Source organism: Peromyscus leucopus, chromosome 1, assembly GCF_004664715.2.
Source record: "Peromyscus leucopus breed LL Stock chromosome 1, UCI_PerLeu_2.1, whole genome shotgun sequence".
Taxonomy (NCBI): domain Eukaryota; kingdom Metazoa; phylum Chordata; class Mammalia; order Rodentia; family Cricetidae; genus Peromyscus; species Peromyscus leucopus.
This window is the reverse complement of record NC_051063.1, coordinates 47592905-47614685: the sequence shown is the minus strand read 5'-3', so window position 1 is coordinate 47614685 and position 21781 is coordinate 47592905. Positions and strand designations below refer to the sequence as shown.

The 21781-nt window shown below is 37.5% G+C and overlaps 1 protein-coding gene across 1 annotated transcript; it reads right to left on the bottom strand.

Annotated features, from left to right (window-relative positions):
- Window positions 1-8833: 8833 nt before the first annotated feature.
- Znf518a (zinc finger protein 518A) lies at window positions 8834-20758 on the bottom strand. The gene is given in 6 exon segments (XM_028889369.2): window positions 8834-13245; window positions 13247-13587; window positions 13590-15323; window positions 15672-15753; window positions 18338-18489; window positions 20323-20758. Coding segments are annotated over 3 exon segments (4458 nt in total). The 5' UTR covers window positions 15199-15323; window positions 15672-15753; window positions 18338-18489; window positions 20323-20758; the 3' UTR covers window positions 8834-10737.
- Window positions 20759-21781: the final 1023 nt, after the last annotated feature.

The following is a 21781-nucleotide window of genomic DNA, read 5'->3' as shown; positions in this document are numbered from 1 at the left end:
ATTAAAGATTTCCCACAATTCAGTGAAGATGAATGCACAACATAGCCAAACTTATAGGATACAATGAAAGCTAAGAGGAAAGTTCATAGCACTAACTGCCTGCATAAAGTATTTGAAGAGACCACATACTAGCAATTTAACAGCATACCTGAAAACTCTAGAACAGAAAGAAGCAAAACACCCAGGAGGAGTAAATGGCAGGAAATAATCAAACTGAGGGCTGAAATCAACAAAATACAAACACAAAGAACAATACAAAGAATCAAGGAAACCAAAGAGTTGGTTCTTTGAGAAAGTCAACAAGATAGATAAACCCATGCCAGGCGGGGGTGGCTCACGCCTTTAATCCCAGCACTCGGGAGGCAGAGCCAGGCAGATCTCTGTGAGTTCGAGGCCAGTCTGGTCTACAAAGTGAGTTCCAGGAAAGGCACAAAGCTACATAGAGAAACCCTGTCTTGAAAAACCAAAAATAAAAATAAAAATAAAAATAAAAATAAAAAAAAATAGATAAACCCTTATCCAAACTAACCAAAAAACACAGAGAGAATATGCAAATTAACAAAATCAGAAACAAAAAGGGGGACATAACAACAGAAATGGAGGAAACCCACAGAATCATTAGGTCATACTTCAAAAACCTGTATTCCACAAAATTGGAAAATCTAAAATAAATGGACAAATTTCTTCTTAGATACCACTTACCAAAATTAAATCAAGATTATATAAACAATTTAAATAGACCTATAACCCTTCAGGAAATAGAAACAATCATTAAAGTCTCCTAACCAAAAAAAGCCCAGGGCCAGATATTTTCAGTGCAGAATTCTACCCTATTGGTGAAATTATTAAGGCCACTCCACTTAGTTAAAAGGAAGATTTATTTAGTGGTTAACTTACAAAAAGGGAAAGGTAGGTCGCAGGGTCTGGGGAAGGTGTATCGCAGTCCAGTGGTGTTCTCTGGAGCTCTACTCGGTCCACCTCCACTGTTCAGGGTTCCGGCACAGAGAGAGTGCTCGCCCATCCAGATCTCGGGTCTCCAGGCACCTCCCTTGGCCCTGCCTCCTAGGCATGACAGTTGCCAGAGTCTCAATAGGGGTTGGAACTTCCAGATCCAAGCTGGAATGGCTACCCACTACACTACCCAACTTTCAAAGAAGAGCTAATACCAATACTCTTCAAATTATTCCACAAAATGGAAACAGAAGGAACATTGCCAAATTATTTTTATGAGGCCACAGTTACCCTGATACCCAAACTATACAAAGATGACACAAAGAAAGAGAATTACAGATCAATTTCCCTCGTGAATATTGATGCAGAAATACTTAATAAAATACTGACAAACTGAATCCAAGAACAAATCAAGAAGATCATCCATTATAGCCAGGCAGCATTGGCGCATACCTTTAATCCCAGAACTCAGGAGGCAGAGCCAGATGGATTTCTGTGAGCCTGGTCTATAGAGTGGGATCCGGGACAGGCACCAAAACTACACAAAGAAACCCTGTCTTGAAACCGCCCCCCCCAAAAAAAAAGATCATCCACCATGATCAAGTAGGCTTCATCCCACCCAAAGATGCAGGGATGGTTCAACATATGAAAATCAGTAAATGTAATCTACCATATAAATAAACTGAAAGAAAAAAAACCCACATGATCATTTCATTAGATGCTGATTAAAGCCTTTGACAAAATCCAACACCCCTTCATGATAATTGTCTTGGAGAGATCAGGGATACAGAAAACATACCTAAACATAAGAAAGGCAGTATGCAGCAAGCCAAAAGCCAACATCAAATTAAATGGAGAGAAACTCAAAGCAATTCCACAAAAATCAAAACAAGACAAGGCTATCCACTCTCTCCAGATCTATTAAATTAGTACTTGAAGTTCTAGCTAGAGCAATAAAACAACCAAAGGAGATCAAGGGGATGCAAACTGGAAAGGAAGAAGTCAAAGTATCATTATTTGCAGATGATATGATAGTATACATAAGCAACCCAAAAAATTCTACCAGGGGACTTATGTTGCCCTAAGCTTCTTCCCCGGCCCCTCCCCACTCTGATTGAAAAAACAATTAATGTTTTGTATACTAATTATGTATAGGTCCTGAGATTCAGGTGATTAACAGAAAAGGGCTGTTAACTGACTAACCATGTCTGGATATTATTAATCACATAAAATAGTACACGTATTCTTTGCCTTTTCCTTAAATCTCTCATTGGTTTAATTTCTTCCCTTGTAACTCTTGTAGCTATCCCTTTAAGAGACAGTCAGAACTTTTTACAACCCACAGCTGTTGTCAATCACCAATTAAGCTGACCAAGTCTTTGCCAAGTGTGACTCTTATACTTGTCCTTGAGAGTTTACTTTGTAGTTTTTACTAACAAGTTGTTATATATGCTTGGGGAAACAAAGATGAGAACAAGAATGGAAAGAACTAGATAGAATAATGAGATAACAGAGAAGGGACAAAGAGAAGCTAAGTATGAGAACAGAAAAGAAGCTTTGTAGATAGAATCTACTGAAAAGAATAAAGTGAATGAACTTAAGAGCTCAGTGTGCTTAGATTCATTGGATATCCCTCCAATTAGTATCTCAGTTGCTTGTAGCATCTGTTCTGGACCCTGGTAGAAATCTCTTCAAGGTAGGCACCTGCAGAGAATTCATTAGCATCTGACAGAGGATTGATTTCCAAAATATATAAAGAACTCTAGACAACAAACAAACAAATAAACAAACAAAAACCAAATAATCCAATTTAAAAATGGAGTACAGACCTAAACAGAGAATTCTCAACAGAAGAATCTCAAATGGCTGAGAAACACTTAAAGAAATGTTCAACATCCTTAGCCATCAGGGAAATGCAAATCAGAATGACTCTGAGATTCCATTTTACACCTGTCAGAATGGCTAAGATCAAAAGCACAAATGACAGCTCATGCTGGAGAGGATGTGAAGCAAAGGGAACACTCCTTCATTGCTGGTGGGAGTGCAAACTTGTACAACCACTTTGGAAATCAATATGGCAGTTTCTCAAAAAATTGGGAATCAATCTACCACAAGACCCAGCTATATCACTCTTAGGCAAAGGATGGTCAATCATGCTACAAGAACACTCGCCCAACTATGTTCATAGCAGCTTTATTCGTAATACCCAGAACCTAGAAACAACCTAGATGTCCCTCAACCAAAGTATGGATAAAGAAAATGTGGTATAATTACACAATGGAGTATTACTCAGCTGTCAAAAACGATGACATCAAGAAACTTGCACGCAAATGGATGGAACTAGAAAAAAAAAAATCATCCTGAGTGAGGTAACCCAGACCCAGAAAGACAAACATGGTATGTACTCATTCATAAGTGGGTATTAATTGTAAAGGATAACCATGCTACAATCCACAGACCCAGAGAGGCTAGGTAACAAAGAGGGCTCAAGGGAGGGGGGGGGCGGAATGCACGGATCTCCCTAGGAAGGGGAAATAGAAGAGATTTTGTGGGTAGACTAGGGGCAGGTGGGGATGGGAACATAAAGGAACAGGTGGAGAGAGAGTACTGAAAGAGAGAATTGGAAAGGGGGTGCCTTTTGGGGTGAGGTAGAAACTTGGTACAAGGGAAACTTCCAGGAATCTACAAGGATGACCCCAGCTAAGACTCTAAGCAATCAGGGAATGATAGCCTGAACTGGCCGTTCTCCTGCGACCAGGCAAGACTTCTAGTGGAGGGAATAGGACACCAACACAACCACATAACCTTTGACCTATAGTCTGTCCTGCCTATAGGATGTGCTGGGGTAAGGTTGGCACAGAGATTGTGGGAGTTGCCAACAAATGACTATTCCAGCCTCATTCCCATGCCATGAGGATGAGCCCACCCCTGCCACTGCCTGGAGCATCAGGACCCAGAGGCTAGATGATCTAGAGATCTAGGATAGAACCAAAGAAGACTGGAGGAAAAAATGTCAATATAATGATGCCTAATGATATTCTGCTATACTCAGATAGGTGCCTAGCCCAATTGTCCTCAGAGAAGCTTCATCCAGCAGCTGATGAAACCAGATGCAGAGACCCACAGCCAAACATTAGGCCCAGCTCAGGGAATCCTGCTGAAGAGGAGGAAGGATTGTAGAAGCCAGGGGGTCAAGGACATCACAAGAAGACCCCCAGAATCAACTAATCTAGGCTCATAGGTACTCACAGAAAGTGAACCAACAACCAGGGAGCCTGCATGGGACTGACCTAGGCTTTCTGCATATATATAAAACAGTTGTATAGCTTGGTCTCCATGTGTGAGTCCTAACAGTGGGAATAGGGGCTGTCTTTGACTCTTTCTGGCTCTTGGGACCTTACTCCTTCAGTTGGGTTACCTTACCCAGCCTTAATACAAGGAGTGGTGCCTAGTCTTATTGCAACTTGATAGGCCATGTTTTGTTGATAACCATGGGAGGCCTGCCCTTTTCTGAATAAGAATGGAGGAGGAGAGGATTGAGGAGGGCAGACAGAAAGTGGTGGGGAAGAACTGGGAGGGGAGGAAGAGGGAAAACTGCAATTGGGGTGTAAAATAAATAATTTTAAAAATTTAAAAAAGAATGCCCCCTAATAACATCTTTGAAGGGAAAATGTAAGTAAAATAAAAATACTCAGTAATAAACACTTGTTACCTCAACTGCAATATCTCATCTTTCCCCCCCTCAAACCATAAAAATTTTAAAAATCTTAGCATTTTTGGCTTCTTACTCATAGGTAGGACATTTAGACCTGGACTGAAATACTGCTGGCTGTGTATTCCCTGACAAGCTATTCAATGAGTTTGTTGTTGCCCTTGCCTTTGAGGGTTTTTATGAGGCTATCAAAATCCCTGGAACAAAGTCACTTCCCAGAATACAGAGTCATTGTAGGTGAAGTCCCAAGTAACCCAAGGTGTTGTAGCATGTTAGTTAAAGATGTATTACATCTGTTTATGCCGTGGAACATTTTTTGATGATGCAAAGATGTGTTGCATTCTTTTATATTGCATTTGTTTAACTCTATGAAGCTGTGTTATTTTGCCTGTCTAAAACACCTGGTTGGTCTAATAAAGAGCTGAACAGCCAATAGCCAGGCAGGAGAAAGGATAGGCAGGGCTGGCAGGCAGACAGGAAAAAAAAGGATCAGAGAGCAAGAAAAGAAGGAGAGAGGACACTGGGGACCAGCCACCCAGCTACACAGCAAGCCATAGAGTAAGAAGTAAGAAAGGTGTATAGAATAGAGAAAGATAAAAACCCAGAGGCAAAAGATAGACAGGATAATTAAGCTAGCAAAAAACAAACCAAGCTAAGGCTGGGCATTCATAAGAAAGAATAAGTCTCCTCCTTGTGATTTATTTAGGAGCTGGGTGACAGTCTCCCAAAGAGCAAAGAGCAAAGAGTAAAAAAAAAAAAAAAAAAAAAAAAAAAATAGCCACCAACACCAAGTGGAAGTCTTGAGGTAAAGGATACAATTCAAAGGCTCTCACCAGTAACCTCTGTGAGGAGACAGAGCCCTAAACAATGGTAGTAATGAGGGGCCTATAAACAACATGGAAGTTTAGTGACTACATATGGAGAACAGAGGCCTCGTGGACTCCAGTGTATCAAACATGGATGATTCACAGAATGAAGTCCTCTGACCAAGAGAGAAATGTCTCCTTCAGAGGTGACCCATACAACACACTTTAGTCACAAAGTACTTCAAGGACAATACTTAAAACAGAATAAGCCAGAAAGAAGACTTCCATTTGATGTAGTGTCTACTCAAATGCTTTATCTACTTTAATAGAGTCACTTTTATTATTTATTGAGATAGGGTCTCACTATGGCATCCTGGCTGTCCTGAAAGTTTCTGTGTGGATCAAGCTGGCCTCAAACTCAGTGATCCACCTGCCTCTGTTTCCCAAGTGCTGTGATTAAAGATTTATTTATTTTAAATAAATAAAAATTGTTTATTTTGCAGCCAATGCTTTCCACAAATAGCTTTATTACTTCCTTCCTTCTACTTGTTTTGGGTGTAATTTGTTCCTTTACAAGCTTTGTTAAGATGGAAGCTTAGGAGATTTAATTTGATGTTAGGACATAATTTTCTCATTTTTATTTACTTCGAAATATTTCCAAATCTCCTTTGTGATACCTTCTGTCACCCACTGAGTAATGAGAACAGTGCTGAGGAAGGACAGTTACTCCACCATGCTGGAAGCTGGAGGAACATGTTCAAAGGGCTAGATGGGAAGAATTACCCATTAAGAATCCCATCTCCAGCAAAACTATCCCCTGGAAAGAAAAAAAAAAGCATTCACAGATTAATGAAGATTGTATGGCTATCAAAGATGCTGTACCAGGGCTGAGGAGACACATACTCAGTCCAGAAAGTCCTTGCCAGGCCAAGTGAGGACCTGAGTTCATACCCAGCAGAACCCAGGTTTTTTGTGTGTTTGGTGTGATATGGTGCCTGCATTTTGTGACAAGGATAGCCTGGGAAGTGATTAAGCTGTAGAGAGGAAACATTTTTGTTACTGAAACCAAAATTAATCTGAATGTGACATAGGTCAGCACTACAACCTCCTACATGAAGGACTCTGTTTTGTAAGAGTGTATTTTTGTTTCTTTGGGTGCCATATCTAAGAAGCATTTGCCTTAATGAAAATCACAGATTATTTACCTCTATCTTGTGTTTTACATTTCTTGCTTATGTTTAAATCTAGGATTGTGTAGCTATTGACAGATTGTGCCCTTTGTTGTTTTGCTGTGCTTCGGGTTGCAATTTTCTGTTAAGCTGCTGGTGAGTATTTGGCTTTGGCTTTGGGTCCAAGATTTTCATGAGTTTTAAAACAGATTATTATTATCCATAATGAATGAGGAATTACTAAACTTTCCTTAGTTCTTTGAATCAGCTTCCTTTAGTTTTTAAACACTTATCAATGTTGCTCATCATTTACCTGGTATACCTCTCAAAGGTTCCTAGTGTTTTTCCCTGATAACATTTTTAATTCTCTATTTCATAATTTTTGTATTGAAATTGCATTTTATGTCACGTTTTGCACCCGGACCCTTCTTCTGTCATCTTACACACACACAATTCAGATATATTACTTTGTAGTGATTTGACTGGGCTAAATCAGAAGCCTAGTTCTGCCTCAGATGTTATTATTCAAGCACCCACCTCCTGATTTTCTAAGTATCACTTTCCCAGGAGTTGCTCTTGGTCCATATTTAGTGGTCAACCCTCTGCATCTGTGAGGTGTACCTCTTTGGTACAAGATCCATGTGTTTAAAGACAGCTTTCACTGCTAAGGAAGTCTACAGATTTGCCTGTGTTTAGCCAGAACTTGAAACCTAGAAGCCCTCTGGTCACTCCTTGGAGGTTACAGTTTGCAGCATATGCATACTCTACTAAAAGGGGTATTGGTTTTCTCCAGGTCCCACTTTCACTGACCCTGTCCTTCAACACCCTGGTGGTACCTCTGGTATGATCTACAACTGTTGGTCTTCCCTACGTTCTTGCTGATTGCTGCTTTTAGCAATAATCTGGGGTACAAACTGCTCATGTTTTGCATAAAACCATGACCAGTAATGGGGTTAAGGCATCACTTTGACTGGATTAAAGAATACCCTGAGAACTGATTTTTTTTTTCAAAGATTGTGGTGTAGTAGGTGGGTATAGGGTATGCTGTCTCTCCCTTTTTAAAGTCTAGGACCTTCACCTGCCCTTGGATGACAGAACTAAAGTCCCCTGGCTCTCGGGCTTTTGATCTTGAGCTAAAGAATCATGCTGATTCACAGGCTTGGGGACTTGTTCTGAGCCACATTACCAGCATCTTTGAGTCTCTAGTCCGCAGTCACTATGGCTTCCCAGACTCCCTAATCGCAGAAGCCAGTCCCTCCACATGTACACCTATATTTTGTTAGTCCCACCTCTAGAGAACCTAATATAGATCCCCTGAAAGAGGCAATACACTAGTCATTGAAGTTCACTCTAGCCCTCTTCTGAATAGAATCTTTGCTTATGTAGCTAGATGTTGGGGAAGGAGTTATAGTGAGGGCCATGCTGAGGAAAATGCAGTCAGCAAGTTTAATACAGATAGTTGTCCACTGAGAAATTACCTATTCTTAGACTAGTTTTTCCTTTAGATGAGTCATGCAGATTACTTTGTGCCCTTTTTGTTTAGGAATCCAACACTAAGTGTACATCTTAAAATTTTCAGGATATGAAAGCCAATGATCTTCAATTAATAAGCTTGCTCTAATATTAATATTTTCATTTTGCTTTCTCTCTTAAAAAGAATCCATCTCATATGTATGGGTATTTTGCCTGCATGTACATCTATTCACATGCATGCAGTGTCCTTGGAGGCTAGGAGAGGGAGTCAGAACTCATGAAACTTGAGTTACAAGGGATTGTGAGCCAACACATGGGTGCTGGGACCTGAAGCTGGGTCCTCTTTAAAAGCAGCAAGTGCTCTTAACCCCTGAGCCTCTCTCCAGCCCCTGAAATGTATTTTGAATGTTACAAGACTGTCAGGGTAGCCTCTTCTCTCCTATTCATAGATGTTAACATGTTATTTATGGACCTATCCGTAACAACAAAGTTCAACTCTACTGCTACTAAGGTGCTGAAGATCAAAAGCATTTCCCAGCAGAGCCAAGGATAAGTTACCTCAAATGTGACCTTTCTCAAAGTTCATCTATAATTTTGGAAGAAAGAAGAAAAGTCCCATATTTATTCTGTAGTCTTCAGACATTAGAGAGAAGGGGAGCTATTTCCCATTAGTATTTCCATTAGGTTTTAGCTCAGTCAAAAAAAAATAAAGAACTCTCATGTAAACACAAGCTTAAGTTTAATTGAAAACCTTCATTAACAACAAACAAGGAAATTAACAATGCTTACCATTCTTTAAACATCTGTACATTATTAATATATACTGTGCATTTCCAATCAACTCCACTCAGGCTCAATTCAAGAAACACAATTGTAACAGGTTTATACAAAAAATACTTCACTAAGAAAGTAGATAAACTGCACAAAAACAGTACAAGTATAATGTGCATAGCAATATAGCTTGAAGCATCTATTTATGGCTTTGTTTAAATCAAAACTCTCATGGGAATGGGCCCACTTAGGACCTACTGTTACAGTTGACATATGTAAACTGTTTACATCATTTTTAGGCACTTGCTAACAATAGTGTTTAATCCCTGAAAAAAATAAAATGTATGCCCCCAATCAAATAAAAAAAAAAAAGTCAGAAATAAAAAAAAAACAAGAAAATAACATGGGTACAGTCTTCTTTTTAAATCACCCACTTTTATTAATGCATGCACAGAACTGAAAGAAAATAATTTTTGTGTCATAAACTTTCTGTGCAAATTTACATAATCAAGTACAAAAATATGTACATTTTTGTTATATACAAAAAAGAAGCCCTGAAGTTTTGATCCAATGAAAATGTCATAATATGTATAGTAACAAAAAATTACACTGTACATCATTTGTTAATAGAACTCCATTATCCAATGAGGAAAAAAAAATTGATACAAATGTGTATGGTAAAGTTAAAATCAATGGATTGTTAGGAAAATGTCCGTTTTGAAAGTGTTGGGCATGTCTCTTAGGAATTTTTCTTAAAGTTTTATGAATTGCTCTGAGTCCATCATTAATGCTTGCTTCTCTATTTTCAAATACCAGCTATTAACACAATTTTGGGTCTTATTGGTCATCCTGAAAAGTTACTAATGAAAATGGTCTGACCTAATATAGAAGTGTTCAGGTAAGAACAGTAATTAAACACAAGCAAAAATATGATCTGCTTTGCTAATCTTGCTTCAAAATATTATATTTGTAAAAATAAACTTTTTGTATTTTCAAGAAAAGCCATTCCCTTTGAAGTGTTTCTATGTTCTTTCTGTTCATTTCGAAGGGATGCCAATCAAGGAAGAAAAAAAAAAAGCCATTTGGTTATGGGCATTGCTAATCAGATAAGCACAGTTCTGTATAAGGGGATCACTGGAGAACAGAACCAAACTCAGGAAAATGTTGACTTTCAAATGGATTTTAGAGAAAGTTTCTCCCTCCTCTGGAGACTGCCCCATGTACTGCAATGGTTGAGACAGTCACAGAAAAAAGAGGATCATTTTGGGAGGGTATTCCAAGCTGACACAGGGCAGAGCAACAGGATTTACTTGCCCAAAACTCTTCAAGCATTATTTCATGTTTAACTACAGTCCAGTAAGATGTAGCTTCAAAGGAATGTAATACCATTCAAATGAACTGTAACATAATAGAAAATAACTTTTTCCAAGTTCAGTCCATCTTCACAAGTAGTAAGAAACTCATGTATAAAAGGGTTCTACATCTCCAGAGAAACTCATCTGTCAGATCTATAAGGCTGGTGGGAGAAGACAAGGAATGGGGCTAACCACCATTACCCTCTACTCAGTCTCTGAATCCAACTGGGAAAACTCTTATCAAAACTTTCCTTAGCCCTACCTTCCCACAGATTCATCTTTAGACAACTAAATCAACGTCTGTGCTAATTACTTTCTTTCAAAACACGTATAACTGTAGCATTTTCAAGTACCACACATAAAGCTTTTGTTCTTCCACATAAAATAATCAACTCTTAAAATGTTCAAAAACTGTATTGATGTAGAAAATTCCTAAATTATGGTAACTTAGCCCATTTTTTTTTCCTTCTTAAGTATCTTTCCTTGGCAATCACAGTAAGTTATTCTAACGTATTCCAATCCCGAGTAGCTTCCACTAAATGTCTCTGCCCATGGCCAGCCCACACATCCTGATTGTCAAAAACTCTACCACAGAACCAGCAGTTAAACTTAGCTTTCAAGACATCTTCAGAGGTAGATTTTACAATCTGGTAATTGTTTTTGCTTGTCTTTTTGAGTGTTAGTTTTAGCACAAATCTTTCCTTCACAGAATTAACAGGCTTAAGCATTTTGTGTCTCTTGGAAAAGTCATTGTCAGTTGTTTCAGAAGTGTTATAATAAACTGGTTTCAGTAAAGCATTAATAGTTGTTTGTGACAATGAAACCTTCAGTACACGTCCATTAAACTTCGCAATAGTTTTCATTACACGTTCTACTTCTGGGGCATCTGCATCAGGATGGTTCAAAACCACAACTGGTTGGTTTCTCCGAGGACATTTCACCAGCTGTTTGGAATTAAAAGGGAAAAGTCTCAAAGTTCTACCTGAATCCTTTGAAAGCCTGGGTCTGCTAAATCCATATGTTTCCTGGACATCTTCAGCATTAGCCTTTTCTCTACACTTTCTATGCAATGTCGACTTTTTTCTTGGAGGTTCTTGGTAATTATCAATGTACTTTCGTTTACAGCTTCTGTTTCTAGATACAATAGTGGTTTCAGAATCTTGACTTATACGAGTCTTAATTTTTGCAAACTTATTTTTACAAGTCTTTCTTTTATTGAAATTTGTCTCAACTGTACAATTTGCTTTACACCTTAATACTCTTGTCTCTGAATGCTCACTGATACATACTGGTTCCTCAGAAGATTCTGGGCATGTTGCAGCAGAAGGAAGGACAATTTCATTTGCTGGCATCAAACCATCTGAGACTGGTAAGGCATCTCTAGAAGATTCTGGCTCTTTCTGCTCTCCAAGACCTGCTAGTTTAGATGGTACATTCTCTTTCTGAAATGAAGATGCAGAGTTGCTAACTGAATGATTATTAGCAGCACTCACATTTAAAACAGGATTAAAAATTTTTACCAGTATTTTCTGTGGTGCTCCTTCAGGTCTCTTTGGCTGAATACGTTGGTAAGGACCATTTCTGATTAACTTACGCTTAAGAGGTTCAGTGTTATTTGGCATCATACACTTAAAAAACACAGCTTGTTTACCATCAGGCATGAGGGTATACAGAGACGCTTTGGGCAAGTTTTCATTCTGTTGCTTTCCTGTATTCAAGATATTCATCTTAGGGCCCTGCTGCTCAGGCAGAATGTTAGGAAAATGAACAGCTCTCACTGAAGAACCTACTGATGTTTTAATAATGTAAGGACCTTTCAATGGCCATGTATTCTCTGGGCAACTTTTCATGTTCGTACAACTGCCAACACTGGAACAAAGTATAGGTGTAAGACAGTTATTGTTTTGTTCTACTTTCAAAAGAGGCATTTTGCAAGGTTCTGTAGTTATAGTTCCATAACTTTGAACATTCTCAGTTTTGACAGTGGGAACACCTTCAGGTTTCCCATTATTAAGGGTCAAAAGCATTCCAGGTTTCTTGTTTACAACGAGAGAAGCAGGTACACTCTGTGTGTTAACCAAAGGAAGTGGTCTTCCAGAAAAGACATGGAATCCAGGTTTGTTAGCAACATGCAGTGGTATAATAAAACCTTTTGGAGTTTGAAAAAATACAGGACTTTTCTGTTCTGAGGTTAGAAATGGATTCTGAATATATACAGGACCTGAATTTTGTGTGGTGGTTCGGAGTTTGTCTTTTACAAGCTGTTGTGTTATTATTGCATCTGACTGAGTCTTAAGTAATGTGACGATACTTGGAATTTTAGTGGTCACCTCGGAATCTCTCACATCTTGCAATACTGACACCACTTGTTTTTCTTGTCCATTACATTTTAAATTCGGTTCATTTGTAGGCATACTAACACCTACACTGGGAGATGGAACTGGGAAGATGTCTTGCACTTGCAAGTCTTTTGAAGATTCTACTATCATTTCTTCTTCCTCAACCTTTTTAAATGTTTGGTCACAATCGAGTGGAAGGTTCTTACTGGGAATGTTATTACAGTCTTCCTTTATATCAGATTTTGGTTTTAATATATCTTGGAGTAACTGGTTTACTTCTGGTGGCAAAAATTCTGAAGCCTGCTGGCTCTGGAGAGAAAAAACAGATGTGATTCTAGGCATCATGGGGGAGCCAGCACTGGGAATGTCATTCCATTTAGTTTCTTCAGTCACACTTAATAAATTTTGGTTTTCATTAGTGAAGAGGCTTTGTTTATCAAAGTTTTGTTTTTCTTCTAAATCACATGGTTCTTCAACTTCAGCTTTTGTCTTTAAAGTTCCATCTTTACTATTTAACGAACTGACAGATGCTAATGGGCTATCTGAGTTGGAGCTCTCACTTTTCGGTAGTGGTGAAAGTGTATCACTATCACTAGTTGATTCCTGAGTAACTGTTTTGTTCGAAGGGTCCCTCTGAAGGTTTTCAAACACTGCTGTTCTTGAAAACCTATCGACGCCTATTATCCACCTTTGAGTAATTATGAAAAGGTAAAGATCCTTGATTGGAGAACTCAAAATAGCTGGATGATTCATCAGGTAACTCAGAGCTGACATAATTAATGCAATAGTTATGCATATCTCCACAACTGTATGCATTTGGCTTAGTGGTGAGGTTGACTTTATCTGGACTTTTAATGGTGGTGGTACCTAATGCATCTGGATGACTCTGAGTGGTATGATTTTCCCACAAGTCAACATTATCTCTTGATTCAACTTTTGTGGTTAAACTCACTGAGGCAGTAACTGATTCTGATGTTGTTGGCAAAGAAGATAAACTTTTACTGTTATTTCCGTCTGAAGTATATCATTCTTTTCAGATATGAAAGTGGCTTCTTTTTCAGAAATTTCCTTCCTGGGAAGCACAGGAGACGAATGTGAAAGTGGAGCTGCTTTCACAAAATCTGTATCAGTCACCTCAGTAGTTACTCCAGCTGCAAATCCAGTGCTGTCCAAAGCCTGCGGTGGCAAATTAGCTGTATTATCCTTTTCTGTGTCTGGTTGTAAGGCTGGTGCAGGTGAATTCTGTTTACTGATAGGCAACAATTTTATTACAATATGCTGTCTCCCATCTACCAACTTGAAGCCCATAAACTTAGCACTGTAATTAGCAGGAATTGTTATCTTATTATTTCTCACCAGTAACACTGAAGGCCCTTGTAGACCACTCTTCAAGAAACTTGAAGTAGCATTTGCTCCCTCGTCAGCTTTATTCTGTTGCCCAGTGGACAGCGGAGTTGACTTTTCTGAGTCTGTGGGCTTATCACCATTCTCACAGTGCAGTCTTTCACCCCTTTCCTCAGTTAATTGCTCTTGACTCTGGTCTTCACATTTAGTCTGTGTTTTGTTCACTGTATTAAAGGCTTGAGCATTTTTTCCTATACTTTCATCATTCCCATTAGTAACTGTTTTACGTTTCCAAAATGTCTTTGTTGGACCTATTTTGTATCTTTTGAGTATTAGTTTAAGTCCTGTTGTAGTCGTTGCCACTCTTTTATCATACGGGTCTTTCTCCAGTTTTTCTTTCGCATATAAGTGTTCTTTATGCAAAGTTATAACATGTCTGACGAGCTGGTCTTTATGAACGGCACCATAGCTACAGTAGTGACAAGTGAAGGGAAGAGAACCAGAGTGGACACGAAGGTGCTTCTGAAGCTCTCCCTTGGTAAAGCAGAGGTGACGGCATTTTCCACATTTATAATGCATTTCTTTATGTCTGTGAATGTGCTGAACAAATGTGCCGACGTCCTGGGTGAAGAATCTACACTCCTCACACTGAAAATTACCATTAACACAATGTTTAGATGTGAAGTGTTTTGTCAAGTCCAATAAAGTATATGAACGCTCACTGTTACAAATGTCACATTTTACAAAAGTGTTCCTATGGGTTTTTCGGTGTTGTTTAAATATCTGGAAGTCATTTGCTGAAAAACTACACATTTCACAAGGAAATGAAGGTAACTCACCATGATGCCACATTTCAAAGTGTTTCTGCAAATCGTTCGGACTATACTGAGTACTGTCTTGGCATTTTAAACAACTGAAGTTGAGTATTTTTGCAGACATGTTTACACTCTCTTCTTCAGCTCGTTCAGATTTACAAAGCAGTTCACACTCCTCAGCACAGCTTACAGTTTTTACACTGATAGATTTCCGTGCGGTCTGTGGTTTACTCTGAAATAATATTCTGTACTTTTCAACTTCATGTTTCATTAAGATTTCATTTGGAATATTTATCTTGGGCAAACTGATGTTCACATTTTTTAGCTCATAATGAAAATTAGTTTCTGAAATTTTTGGTGTAGGTATTGATTCGATAGTATCTGCTATCTCATTTGTTGTATCAATTTTTTCCAAAACAGCTTGTTTTTCATCACAAAATAGCTGTGACTGTTCAAATGGCATGATTTAAAAAAAGATTCAGTTTCTTTTGTTCTGAAAACTTGTGAAGTTATTTGTGACTTAAACACAAAACAATACTGAGCTGCAACATCTTCAAAATAACCAGGATTTTCCTCAAATCAATTCACCTAGAATTAAACAAAGAATTGAAATTTTAAAATTCAAAGTAAATTTCTTATGTCCAAGTTTATTCTGACTCAACAAAGCAGAAATTCTAATCAAGCACATATACTAAAACTATGAAGACCCGATCTGTTAAGACTCCCAGGTTTAGAGGAGGCTTCATCTAGCAATAGAAGCAATTAGCTTCTGGTATCTCTCCTTCACTTAGCTTCATGGTCAGGCTCTAGGTGATGCCAAGATGACTATTCAAGTTCACTTAGCAGCCTTCAAGGTACAACTTAATAAAAAAAAAAAAAAAAAATTATCACTCCTCCAAAAGCAGGACATAGACAAATTTCTATGAATGACCATACCTGATTTACAGGCCACTCATGGAGCCAGAGGCACAGAACACCATCAAGCATGAACTGACATTAAGGACGAGCGGATGCTTCCCTAGAAGAAAATTGGAGCATTATTACCAGATAGTAGGAATGAACAAAATAAATGGAAAAGCAGCATACACACATGGGGTTTTCTATTTGTTCTTGCATAGAGTATTACATAAGACTTTAACATCTTAACTTCTTTCCACACAAATGCAAACAGATCTAAGTTCCCTCTTCCAATGCTACAGAACATCTCAGAGTGGATGTATTGTAGCCTATTTCTTACTGCTGGTGGAACTTAACTCTTACTCTTTCGCTGTTACAAAGGCTGCTATAGGCTCTGACCAGGAAACAAGATCTAGAAGGACACATTAAGCTGAACTGCTCGTGACTAGGTGACTTTGTTCTTGTGTTTTGTTTCTTGTAATGCACGTATTTTAAAAAAAATAAAAGCTACTTTTAAAAGCTAAAAACAAGTAAAAAACCAAAGACAGCTACAGTAACTATTATTCATGTCACATTTATACATATAATATTTCTGAAAGATATCTAGATATACATTTGTTTTCATTCTAATGTTCACTTCTGCAGTTCTAAAAATTCCTTATATCCAACAAAATTTAAAACCTATACTGGAAATATTATGAAAGAATTACAGACTTAATTTTTCTAATATATAGTTGTATTTATTTTTTGTGCTTCTCTCTGAACCGAAGACAAAGTGTTCTATGAATAACATCAGAGGTAAATTTGTATTTATCTTTTCTTCATATATTAAAAGGGATTTAAATTGAAATGACTATTGGTTGCAAATGACAAAATACTAAAAACTCAAAACATAAAGAAGTAAAAAAACTATGTAAGCAAACTTCCTATCAACTATTTTGTTGCATTATATTTAAATTTCCAAGCAAGATTTTCAATGATGGTTATCAACAAGGACAATTGTCATCAAAGTCACTATTTGATCCGATAAGCCCATTAGGAAAGCAAACTAATTTATTGACTCATAAATTTTTGATAGTGAACCTAGAATTAGATCTTTAAAATTTTAGTATTACCAAAAAGGGTGTGTGTGTGTGTGTGTGTGTGTGTGTGTGTGTGTGTGTGTAAAACAGTGAAGGTCATATGAAGGGCAGGTGGTCCTAAAAGAAAAGCTACTGAAATTGACTAGAACTATTGGAAAGCCAGGATATTGGGATGTCTAAATGAATGCTCTCTTTCATCCACATGGAACTTAAAGATGATTCAATAATGACTAGCTAAGGAAATGCTTAATTTACAAATAAGAAATGCCCTTTTACTTAAATTTGATAATTGTCAGTTAATGCAGAATTTCAACAGTGTGGGAAGAGCTCTTATATTTCAGGTAGCTGAAGACTGTGGTGATAGATTGTGTACCCTAATAAATTTGCCTGAAGATCAGAGAACAGAACAAGCCACTAGATTAAACACAGGAGCTAGGCAGTAGTGGCGCTAGTGGCTTTTAATCCCAATACTTGAGAGTCACATGTCTTTAATCCCAGCACTAGGAAAGTTGAGACAGGAAATTATATGGGTGGGTGGAGAAAGGTATATAAGGCAGGAGGAGACAGGAACTAAAGTCTTTTGGCTGAGGAAAGCTTTTCAGGCTGAGAAGTCCTAGAGGTAAGAGGTGGCTTGCTTTGTCCTCTGATCTTCAGTCAAATTTATCAGAGTACACAATATATCACCATAGAGGGCTTGTAATTTGATCTCAAATTTCAACTTTACCTGGAAAATCTACCTAATCTTGAAGCATGTTTACCTTTTAAGTGTGTAAGTAATGCCATCAGAGAACAACTTATATTAGAGCTGCCACCTTTGGTTGAAAAATGGATGGATGGATGGATGGATGGATGGATGGAAGGAAGGAAGAAGAAGGAAGGAAGGAAGAAAGGAAGGAAGGAAGGAAGGAAGGAAGGAAGGAAGGAAGGAAGGAAGAGAACTATGTTATAAATACTTCAGGTAACACAGAACAGGAAATTTTATCATAATTTTCACTCCTACCTATTAAACTAGTTTTTAATTACAGTCCAATTTCCATCTCCACCAACAAAGATTACTGGCTATTTAAACTATGGTTTTACGAACTCTTAAGTTTACCAGCAATCTAAATCACTGAAATAAGACACTTTTACAAAAGTATTAAAATAATCTGGAGTTTCCTACATCATGATGAATAATAAAACTATAGGTTTTCTTCCCTCTACCAACTGACCACTGAAATAACAAAAAGACTTAGAGAAAAAATTTTAAAGCTCTAGAAACAAACAAAATTCCATAAACATATTATAAAACATTTGACAGGAAATGGCCTGGTGAGAAAGAAAAATGCTGACCTACTAACAACCATCATTTTAAAAAATTTGTTTGTTTGTAAGTGACACTGGGTCTAGCTGTGTTGCCCAAGCTGGCCTCAAATTCCCAGGCTCAAGCAATTTTCCCATGTCAGCTAGAGAGCTTATAGCTGGGCCTACCAGCTTAAGCCTAACATTCAGATGCAAACTACCTTTGTGAAAGAGGAAGAAGTCCATTAGGAGACACTCAATCAACCAATATTTAATGAATATCAATTACACCCTAGGTAAGAAAAGTGACAAAATTTTGCCCCCTCTATCTACTAACCATACCTTAGGAAAGATGGAGACTTGAATGGAAGATCAGATTGGAGCTCTTTGGGTGACAGAAGGCTCAGCTCAGGATGACATACATATAAGAGGAGAAGAATTGGAATTTCGAGCTGAGTTCAGAAGCCAAGAATAGGAACTCTAGTATCAACTGTCTGGAGAGATGTAAAGGGAAAATTATTATTGAACACAAATGAACCTTGCTAGACTAACAGCTATCTTCCTCTGCCTAGCACCATCTTTTCTTAAGTTATGCCTATGTCACCTTCTAATTCAAAAACTGAGAAATCTTGTTTCATCTCATCTCAACTAGTGATGTCATTAGAAAAGTTAAGCAGGAGATGGACATAGTGGTGCATGCCTTTAGTCCCATCACTAGGAGGCAGAGGGATCTCTGTGAGTTTGAGGCCAGTCTGGGGCATATAGTGAATTCCAGGCTGCTCGGGGATACATAGTAGAGTCAAAGAAAAAAAGGAAAAACAAACAAACTAAAAGATATGTACAAATAACTAGATAAAGTGATGGGTAGGTGGGAGGAAGGAGGGAAAGAAACAATTTAAATATTCAGAGAAACTTCTTTTTTTCTTTCTCTTACCCAGAGGTGACTATAATGAGTTATGCCATTGGGGGGAAAAAAGAAAGAAACAAAGAAAACTTCTTTTAAAGGTCTTGTAATAAAATAGCTCCTCCATATCCCCTGACCTCATCCAGGGGCAGGGAACCCATCCCCCCAATAGATGCCTAAAACCAGAAGTACCTAAATCCTGTATATACTCTTACATATATCTACAACAGAGTATATAAGTTAAACAGAGTAAAGATTAACAATAATAAAATAGGATAATATGCATAATAAAAAGTATGTCACTGTATTATATTCATCATTCTTCTGGTGTGAAGTCTGATGATACAATGCTCCCAAACCAAAATAAATGATACAGACACTGTAGTATAGCACTGAGCTACTACACTGGGGAATATGATGCCACGAACATCAAGTTGACAACTAAGATACCTCCCAAATGACTAGCGGGCAGGTAGCATATACAATGTGGGCAGGCTGGACAAAAATAATTCATTCATATCCCAGGATGTACAGAAATAAGACTTCAGCACACCACTCAGAGTAGCATGCAATTAAAACATATGAACTGATTATTTCTGGACTTTTCTATTCACCATCTTCAGAGTATCACTGTCTGTTGAAAATGGGAGAGTTCTATGGTTGGCAATCACAATGAGATTCAAGGTTACAGAAAAAAAAAAAAGCTAATGTTATATAAGAGAGAATAAAGTAAATGAGAAAAATTATTTTGAAGTCAAAAGAAAAAAATTACAGTAATTTTTCTTAAAAAAAAAAGAGATTTGAATTTTTAAAATCAAAGTTCCTCCAAATGTTAGGCAAATTACTAGTAGGAAGAGAATATAAAACTCAACACATACAACTTACCTAGTAAAAGATTTTAGTTTAAAAGACAAAATAAAATATGGTATAGGAGTTATCTTAAATGGGATTAAAGTTTTCATTAAATGCATCAACTAATTAGGTAGCTATACCCAACACCAATACTAGCCAATTGTAAATGCTGAGATATGGAATATGGAAATAGAAATTTATGGAGTTTTCAGGGCAAAGGAGAAACCCAAGACTGCATTCTATATCCCAAACTCTATTGTTCTATTCTATATTCTATATACAAACTCTCAAGTGAGTAGAAATGTACAAAGATCAGAGACTATATATATAATAAAATCTGCAACATAGAAGTAAATATAAACAGCATTACTAGTATAATTAGGGAAGCAGAAAAGAAACACACACAACATTAAATACGTAAGAAGTTCTTATGAAAAATTAACAGTGAGTTCCCATTGTAGAGATTATAAAAAGAAAATGGTAGATGCTGGAAAGCAAACAGGCAGTAAATGACCAAGAGCACATAATCTCTGACCAATGGCTGATAAAGTTAAGAACTGATCCATCTTACACTCTGAATTTTCAGAAGACCCAGGAATTGCAGCACCAAGCAGGTAGGAAAGCTAAAGTAAAGTGAAATTTAGAGACACAAACTGTAATTTTTTTTAATGTAAAAACAAACAGGCACATCCATCATATTAGTATGCAAACTTGCTTTAGCCTTTGCTAAGTTATAAAATTATATGTGTACCAGATAACTGTTTTAAACCAAGTTTTTATGATTCATTATCAATAAATATTTAATTTGCATACCTATTTTATAAGCCTATTTACCCATAGTTACATAAAAATTTGAGCAAAAGGGGGTCAATGAGTGGAAAAAATTTAAGAAGTCCATATTAGATAGAATACTAATTTTTGTTTATCTGATTGTTTTGAGACATAGCCCTGGTTGTCCTGGAACTCACTACATAGACCAAACTGGCCTCCAATTCATAGAGATCCGCCTGCCTCTGCCTCCCCAATTCTAAGACTAAAGGTGTGTATCACCATGCCCAGCATAATACTGTTTGGGGTTTTTTTAGGAGTGGGGTAAGGAGAGGGAATGATGCAGATCAAACCCAGGGCCTTATACTTGCTAGGTAAGTGCTCTAGGTAAGTGTGTATGGCTACAAACACATCTCAACATATTCCTTAAGAAAGTCCTGGAATTTGATCTGACAAAGTTTTATTTAAAAATTTTAATGCTATCTTTAAGAGTGTGGATTTTGATATTTCAGGGAATTTGAACAATGACCTAGAATATTGTCTACCATGTCATATTCTCTGTAGTAGTTAACTAACCATAATAACCTTTTCCTTAAACTGATATATTCTGTGTCCTCTTCTGGCCCCACGGGTACCGAATGCATATAGTGCACATACACACATGCAAGCAAAACACTCATACACATTAAAAATAAATTCTTTTTTTTTTTTTTGGTTTTTCGAGACAGGTTTCTCTGTGTAGCTTTGTGCCTTTCCTGGAACTCGCTTTGGAGACCAGGCTGGCCTCGAACTCACAGAGATCCGCCTGCCTCTGCCTCCCGAGTGCTGGGATTAAAGGCGTGCGCCACCACCGCCCGGCATTAAAAATAAATTCTTAAAAGAGTATGTATAAATATCATCCAAACATAGGTTAGTAAGAATATGACAGCCAGGCAGTGCTGGCACACATCTTTAATCCCAGCATTTGGGAGGCAGAGGCAAGTGGATCAAGTTCAAGTTCAAAGCCAGCCTCATCTACAGAACAAGTTCTATGACAGCCAGGGCTACACAGAGAAATCCTGTCTTGAAAAATCAAAAAGAATATGATGAAGTAAATTATAAAATACCAACAAGAAAACATTATACAGAAGACAGAAAAATGTGTGATTGAATTGGGAAAGATAGTTTGTATAACATTTTTAATTTAAAAAAGGAAATTGTACATTAAATCATACCATGTATTTTCAAGTTAGGAGGAAAGGTCATCATTTGTATGATAGGAA